At 34.7% G+C, this 8,413-nt stretch overlaps 1 protein-coding gene across 1 annotated transcript in view; it reads left to right on the forward strand.

Annotated features, from left to right (window-relative positions):
- LOC103764229 (sodium channel protein type 2 subunit alpha) overlaps positions 1-8,204 on the forward strand; it is a 76,987-nt gene extending 68,783 nt beyond the window's left edge. Inside the window, exons 22-27 of the mRNA XM_018072601.1 lie at positions 405-686; positions 1,214-1,267; positions 2,302-2,439; positions 3,074-3,178; positions 3,346-3,616; positions 4,875-8,204. Coding sequence (XP_017928090.1) covers positions 405-686; positions 1,214-1,267; positions 2,302-2,439; positions 3,074-3,178; positions 3,346-3,616; positions 4,875-6,070 — 2,046 coding nt within the window. The 3' untranslated portion in view covers positions 6,071-8,204. The remainder of the gene's footprint in view (positions 1-404; positions 687-1,213; positions 1,268-2,301; positions 2,440-3,073; positions 3,179-3,345; positions 3,617-4,874) is intronic.
- The last annotated feature ends 209 nt before the right edge of the window (positions 8,205-8,413 follow it).

Genomic DNA, 8,413 nt, shown 5'->3' on the forward strand with positions numbered 1-8,413 from the left:
AGTAAACATGTAATATAAAAAATTTGGTTTGTTTGATTCAATCAGTGATTATAATTATTATGGACATGATTTTGCAGACATACATTAAGTAAATATTCTAAAAAGAACTAATAAATGCCTTTTTTTCTGATTTTTTTTTTTAGTTTGTTTTATCGGTTTGTTCTTATTTTTTCCCAGTCTTTAAAGTTGCCATTTGCTACCGTTTGTATTTTTAACTTTTAATTATGTTGACATTTTATCTTTTCTCTATACTGCTTTTCTGACTTGTTACAACAATTAAAACAGTGTAACACAGATATTAGAACTATAACAGAGTTACATTTAAGAAAGGCTGATGATGCATTTGTAAGGTACTGATGCCTGTGTTCTTACAATGTCTCTCTTCGGTTTCATTTGTCCTCTAGGTCGTTGTGAATGCCCTGTTGGGAGCGATTCCATCTATTATGAATGTGCTTCTTGTTTGCCTTATATTCTGGCTGATCTTCAGTATCATGGGAGTGAATCTATTTGCTGGAAAATTTTACTACTGCGTTAACACTACGACTGATGAGAGATTTGACATCAGCAAAATCAACAACTACAGTCAATGTGAGGAGCTCATACAAAACAATGAAACTGCCCGGTGGAAGAATGTGAAGGTTAACTTTGATAACGTAGGCCTTGGTTATCTTTCTCTGCTTCAAGTGGTAAGTCACCACTCCTTAATTTCTATTTCTCTTTCTAGATCTCTGTTGCTGACTTGTAACAGTAAAAAGTTATTTCTTATTGTTTTTTTTAGTTTAGAAATTTTGTCTGTCACTTTTGGTTTGAATTATGAAGTGTGGGATAAATCCATGACTCTACAGAAATCATTCAAGCCCCAGGGGGTGTGCTGACTATGAGAAAAAAATATGTAATTTAAGCCTAATACACCTGAGCTGTATTGAAAAAAATAACTTACACAAAAAAATAACTTTTACATCAGATATTACTCATAAGGGATAAAAGTTCTTAATAGGTGCTATGTCCTCTATAGTGAGATACTAGAATTTGCTTGCAATTCTTGTGCATGAATAAAACATACAGTAGAAGGCAAGAGTCAGCTATTAATGTTGCACTGTGCTGGTTTGTACGATGAGAGCTAAAGACACTTAGTCATCAGGTCTTAAACAACATTTCTGACAAGCCATTTTCCAGGAAAAGTGTGATGTAAACACCAGCGTTCTTTTTATAGGCTACATTTAAAGGATGGATGGATATCATGTACGCAGCTGTGGATTCTCGTAATGTAAGTATAGTCCCTTGACTCCATTTGTTTTGACTGTATGAGCTCCGAGATTTGAGAATGTAATTTTGACATCTTTCAGAAATAACAGTAAAAATGAGAGAACAAGGAGCTATTATAATTTTGTAGTCAAAGAAAATGGAAACCATAGGAAAATACAAGAGATAGGGAAAGCAGAGGAGCTTTCCTAAAGCATTCCACGTTCTCGATGGTATGGTTGGACCAAAATTCCTCAATCCCACACCAGACTTAACTGTTGCCTGAAATGCCTTTTCCTCCTCTTATTGTGCATTGAGGAATTATTTATGTTTGGAAACAGGCACTGATACAGAGATAATTTTTTTTGTAATACTGATCTTTTTTTAAAGCTCAGACTTTCACTGTGCTCTGCAAGCCACTCCTTTCTTTAGGGCACAGTGCCTATTTTTAATTTGGCCTGTGCATTTTTTTACCCTTTTGCCTCCTCCTTGCTCCCTTGGTGCAAGTTTTTCTCTAGTTCTAAGTAGACAACTGAATAAACTATACTGGTAAAGCTCCAGCTACACTCACAGCAGGCCTGTTGTAGCTGTACCAGTGTGCATAGCAGTACCAAGAATATATGCTTAGTCTAAACATGGCTTGGATGCCTCTCTTCAATAATCCGGTGCAGTGTCCTAATTCCCATAGCAGTGAAAGCTCTGCCTGCCCACATCAGGGGCTCCCACAAGATTTACAGAAAATTCTGCAGATTTACACGCTGCTGTTTCTCCTCGTCTGTAGACTCAGATAAATGGAACTTTAGTAGTTTAAACTAATCGTGTCTTCAGTATTTATCCTACATTCATACAGGCCAGTTACTTTTTTTAAAATGAAATATCAAGTTTGATAGCAAAGTTCTTTTTCAAGAATGTAACTTAATAGATTGAAAGTCAGTGGAATGGATATGTCAGAACTTGACTGTGAGAAGCAAAGATCAGTGATAGAGCCCTAATTTTATCCAGCATATATTTTGTGCTCACTGTTAAACTAAGGTTTAGTTTCTATGCTTGTTTTTGCAGGTTTTGGATCAGCCTAAGTATGAAGATAACCTGTACATGTATCTTTACTTTGTCATCTTTATCATCTTTGGATCATTTTTTACCTTGAACCTTTTTATTGGTGTCATCATAGACAATTTCAACCAGCAGAAAAAGAAGATAAGTACTTTATCATTATTCTGCAAAGAAATCAAACAATGCTTGGTTTTGGTCCAGTCGTGAAAATTTTATTCATTAAGTATTTTTTTTCTTCTATGATAAATTAATATGAGCTCTGCATTCTAAATACATTGAATTACTAAAGCTTACAGCTTGACTTGATGAGGGCTTGATGGACAATTGACAATATATGTCTGTCCATGATTAGTGAAATACTCATTGTCATTTTTGTAAAGATGTGGATTTGGGGCTGGAGTCTACAGTAGACTCATAAAAAGTCTATCCATTGAAATAGCAAAATTAGCTACAAAAACTCTGCTATATTACCTTCATATCACAGAGCTCAGCAGTGTAGATTTCTGAACTTTAATAACAAACTTTGTATTATCTTCATTTGTGCTCTTTAGTCTTTTTGTTTTGTCAACACTGCATCAAAAGGTATCAGTGTTTCAGCTGCAGAATTAACCTTTTGTGTAGCTTAATACTTAATTTATAAAAATAATAGAAGAGGATTTTTATATCTGTCCTAAATTTTCCCACGGATGAAAATGTGAACAAGAGTGATTATTGCTATTATTTTTAAGTAATCGATAAAGATACATGATTGTAACCAGTTTTTGTCTTTTTGGTTTACTTTGGAGGTCAAGACATTTTTATGACAGAGGAACAGAAGAAATACTACAATGCAATGAAAAAATTGGGTTCAAAGAAACCACAAAAGCCTATACCTCGACCAGCAGTAAGAATAAAAATATTTTCTGTTATTTTTACATCTGTATGAAAATTGGATTTTTTCAGTTATTCCTTAGGCTGAAATAAGTTGTAAGCTAAAACAAGAAGTGATATTAGAAAAGCCTTATTTATCTCAAATACTTTTTTTTTTCTCTTTTCTCCCACCCCCAACAGAACAAATTCCAAGGCATGGTCTTTGATTTTGTAACAAAACAAGCATTTGATATCAGCATCATGATACTTATCTGCCTTAACATGGTCACAATGATGGTAGAAACAGATGATCAGAGTGAAGACATGGAAAACATTTTATATTGGATTAACCTGGTGTTTATCGTACTTTTCACCGGAGAATTTGTGCTGAAATTGATTTCACTTCGCCATTACTACTTTACTATAGGTTGGAATATTTTTGATTTTGTGGTTGTCATTCTTTCCATAGTAGGTAAGAGCAATTAATTTTTCTGAAATGTCTAATTCTGTAAAAACAGAAACATTTTTGGCATGTAAAATCTATTTATATTTTGGTTCAACTTTGTCACTAGGAAGTCTTACCCACAAAATAACTGAAAAGTGTATGGTAAGAAATTGTTTAGCAAGAGGCTTCATACATTCCTACTTTTTTATTAGTTGAAATTAGATCTTTATTCTGAATTCAATAGAGATTTCAATGCATACATAAAAATCAATTTTGATATAAACTTACAGTGGCAGTTGCAGGGGAAAGAGTCCAGCAATCCAAAATCCAAGAGCAAAATCTGTGTGGGACTATTGTTGGCTAGCATGAACATATCCTAGGCAGCAGGGTAAAACCCTTAGCTGACTTCAGAGTTTTGTTTGATCTGGAGAGGTTTCATGCCTGAGCTGGAGTGAGAAACTGGAGATGCAGAGCTGAAGCAGATATAGTAACAAATAATGACTCCACTAATCTTTGCTTTACCTAGAGCAGCAAACCTGAAAAAACTGAGTAAAAATTGTGTTATTTTAACTTTTCAGAACTCCTTAATATGCAAATCGGTTTTACTATATTTATATCCAAACAGGATGTAGTTAATTTTATGCTTTGAGGCACATAATATAATGCTCAATTTTTCTACTCTTCAATGAGGTTTAACAAATGTTTTTATTACCAGTTTGTTTACATTTAAATTGCTGTGTCACTAATAATAAACTTGTGTTCATGTTATTTTATGTATGATTAAGAAGTTGCAGTTCTCTAAAAACATATGTATTTTCTTTGAATACCATAACTTGATTACATGACATTTTAATGCTACTATACATATAACCTTTCTTCTGGTTAACTGAGATTATTTTTGTTACAATTAAACAGAAAGGTATTCCTCTGGTCTCAGCATTTGCTAATATACATACACTAGTTATCAGTTTGCCCTAAAAAAAGGTTGATGTTGTGTATTTGTTTGTCTGTTCACATACATTCTTATGCAATTAATACTCAGAAAAATCATTGATGCAGTTTTCCATTATCCTGCAAATTGCTTCAGAATTTCTATTGGGATTTGTGAGTTTCCAAAGCATACCAAACTATAAAGGCTTCGTAAAAACAACTGAATGGCTAATTTCTAAAAATCTGTTTAAATATCCTATTTTTCTGAAGTTCTACAATATTTGTAGAATAAATCTTTAGCAGTGGTTTTTAAATATAATAATATTCTTTACTGATTTAACTTGTTTTTCTCTAGGTATGTTCTTAGCTGAGATGATTGAGAAGTACTTTGTGTCCCCCACACTATTCAGAGTCATCCGACTTGCCAGAATCGGTCGAATCCTGCGCCTCATTAAAGGCGCCAAGGGAATCCGCACTCTGCTTTTTGCTTTGATGATGTCTCTTCCTGCTCTGTTCAACATTGGTCTGCTGCTCTTCCTGGTCATGTTCATCTATGCGATATTTGGCATGTCCAACTTTGCCTATGTTAAGAGGGAAGTTGGGATCGATGACATGTTCAACTTTGAAACGTTTGGCAACAGCATGATCTGCCTCTTTCAGATCACCACGTCTGCTGGCTGGGACGGTTTGCTCGCCCCAATTCTGAACAGTGGGGAGCCCGACTGTGATCCCCATAAAGATCATCCTGGGAGCTCTGTGAAAGGTGACTGTGGCAACCCTTCTGTTGGGATTTTCTTCTTTGTCAGCTACATTATCATCTCCTTTCTGGTAGTGGTGAACATGTACATTGCTGTGATTTTGGAGAACTTCAGTGTTGCTACTGAGGAAAGTGCTGAACCCTTGAGCGAGGACGACTTTGAGATGTTCTATGAGGTCTGGGAGAAATTTGATCCCGATGCAACACAATTCATAGAGTTCAGTAAACTATCAGATTTTGCAGCTTCATTAGATCCGCCTCTTCTCATCGCAAAACCGAACAAAGTCCAGCTCATTGCAATGGATCTGCCCATGGTGAGTGGTGACAGAATTCACTGCCTTGACATCCTGTTTGCTTTCACAAAGCGTGTTTTGGGGGAAAGTGGAGAGATGGATGCCCTCAGAATACAGATGGAAGATCGATTTATGGCAGCCAATCCTTCTAAAGTCTCCTATGAACCAATTACAACCACATTGAAACGAAAGCAAGAGGAGGTGTCTGCTGTCATCATTCAGCGTGCTTACAGACGTCATCTTTTAAGGCAAAAATTCAAAAAAGTGTCATGTATATTTAGTCAGGATAAAGGTAAAGAGGAGGATGATCTGCCCATGAAAGAAGATATGATAATGGATAAACTAAATGAGAACTCTACTCCAGAAAAAACAGACATGACCCCATCCACAACCTCCCCACCTTCTTATGACAGTGTAACAAAGCCAGACAAGGATAAATATGAAAAAGACAAATCAGAAAAAGAAGATAAAGGTAAAGACAGCAAGGAAAGTAAAAAGTAACACAGAATGATGTTTGGGATAAACTGTTTACAGCCTGAAAAAGTATGTATTTGTGTCAACAGGACTCCCGTAGGAGGTACATGCCAAACTGTCAGTTTTTACATATATAGATATATATATGATTATATATATATATAAGGTCAGTGCCTATAACAAGACAGTGACCCCTCGTCATCAAACTGCAACTCTGTAAAACAGGGTAACATCTTGACAGGAGGTTGTTGTTTTTAGTACCAGCTGACAGTGCTGAAGAGATGATAAAATGGCCAATCAGATGGTAGGGACCAGTTAAAAAAAAAGGGTGCAAACCTATGAATCTCTGTGTTTAACATGAAACACACAGTACAAAAATTGTATCCACTGTTAGCATTTCAACAGTCACATTTGCCATATTTTTACAAAAATCAGTGTTGGTGAACTTATCATTTTTTAATTCACAGGTTGTTTACTATTATATGTGACTATTTTTGTAAATGGGTTTTATGTTGGGGAAGGGGGTATGAGGACCAGGTGTTCTACTCTCGGATTCTCTATAATGTACAGACTGAAGTGATTTGCATGAAGGCATGCTGCACTTGTAGTTCATGCATGGAAAAACATGACGTCGCACAAAGCAGCAGTCTGACTACTTCCATGTTTCAGGGTGGCTCTATATTTTGAGGTGCTTAATAACAGTATCCATCTAGTATCTCATCCAGACAAATCTTAATGTGCCTGTAAAGTCCCATAGAGTCTACAATAATAGAACAGATGTTTTATTTTTTCATAAGTCATTTAACTGTGGTTGAACAAACTCTGCGTAAAAATTTTTCCGAGGGACATGAGTCCACTTTTAAGTATTCTTGTGCGAAAAACCGCCTACCTGACCTTAGGAAATTGTGTTTACCAAAAACTTGCAAAACTTAAGAATTATGAAGTTGTTCTGCTTCACCCTGCAGTATCATTTAGCCATCTTCTGCTCTCAGCAAGGTTGACATTATATGTGTTGATTAAAAAAGTACCGTCTATGTAAATAGTTATTTTATCCCGTGGTGCATGTTTGAGCAAACAAATAATGACGTGCACAATATTTATTGCATCAAATATGTACCACAGTAAGTGTAATTTGCAAGCTTTCAACAGCTAATATGAAATATTCTGTACCATTATAGATAGTTTGGAAGCTATCACTGATGCATGTTTATCTTGCCTTTGCTGCTGTTATTCTACTCCTTCCACTGTTAAGATTCTAATATGGGAAGCCATATCTCAGTGGTTAAGTGAAATAAATTGGTCAATCGGTCATCATTCTTTCACAACATCAAGCAATAGTTTGCAGCTATTTAAGAGCTTCTTGCTTTGCATTATAAAATTTTAAGTGACTACTGTACGGTGTATAGTCAGACTGTACAGGATATGTTGCAAACTGCTTAATCTGTTGAAAAATACATGGATAGAATTTTCTAAGAAAATATAAATATTGTAAAAAATACCATTTTATTTTATTTTTCAGCGTTTTGTACATAAAATAAGAAATGAGAATTATCTTCAGGTTGATGTTACTGTCACTTTTGTTACCTTCTCTCCATAGCACTTTTTAATTCAAGAACTTCACAAAATAAGAAACAAAGGAAAGAATGGGGTAGCTTTAGGTTTCTGCTTTTTTATTAGTACTGTATTTTTGCACACATTTTAATGTGAAATAAGTTTCAAACTGAGTCCAAAATGCACTTGCTTCCAAACAGATATAACTTGTAATTGAAATGTGGTGGGGAAGATTTGTTTAAAATTCTAGCACTGCCTGCATCAGAAGTTTCAAGGTAGTCTTTTTATTCATGAAATCTTTACCAGTGTTTGTTTACATAGACTATTCTTATTCTTGTTGATTCATGCTGCACTAGAACTGTTCTAAATATAATATGGGATCCACAATGCTTTTTTTTCCACAGGAATTAAATAGCAAACTTGTATAATTGATCACATCAGGACATTTTGTGTTTCTTACACAAGCAAAAATTCGATGTTGACTCCTCCTTTTACAAAAATATTGACTTGTGTGTCGGTGAACTGCATGCAGGAAAATGCTATTACCATAAAGAACAGTAAACCACATTACAGTTGAGCCAAAAGAATAAAGACTTCATTTTTTATTGTATTTAATGGTTCTTTGTTTTTTTTTTTCACTACAAACTATTGGCTATCAAGAGGTGCTATGAAAATAAAACTTGAATATATAAAGTGTTAGAAATAATGAGTAGTGATTAGAATTCATTATAATAATAGATTTGCAAAAATTAAAAATAATCTAAGCTGTATGCTTTCAGAAAGATGTTTAATATGATTTGCACTTTTCAGGTTATTAAT

Source organism: Manacus vitellinus, unplaced genomic scaffold (assembly GCF_001715985.3).
Source record: "Manacus vitellinus isolate BGI_N305 unplaced genomic scaffold, ASM171598v3 scaffold_22_pilon, whole genome shotgun sequence".
Taxonomy (NCBI): domain Eukaryota; kingdom Metazoa; phylum Chordata; class Aves; order Passeriformes; family Pipridae; genus Manacus; species Manacus vitellinus.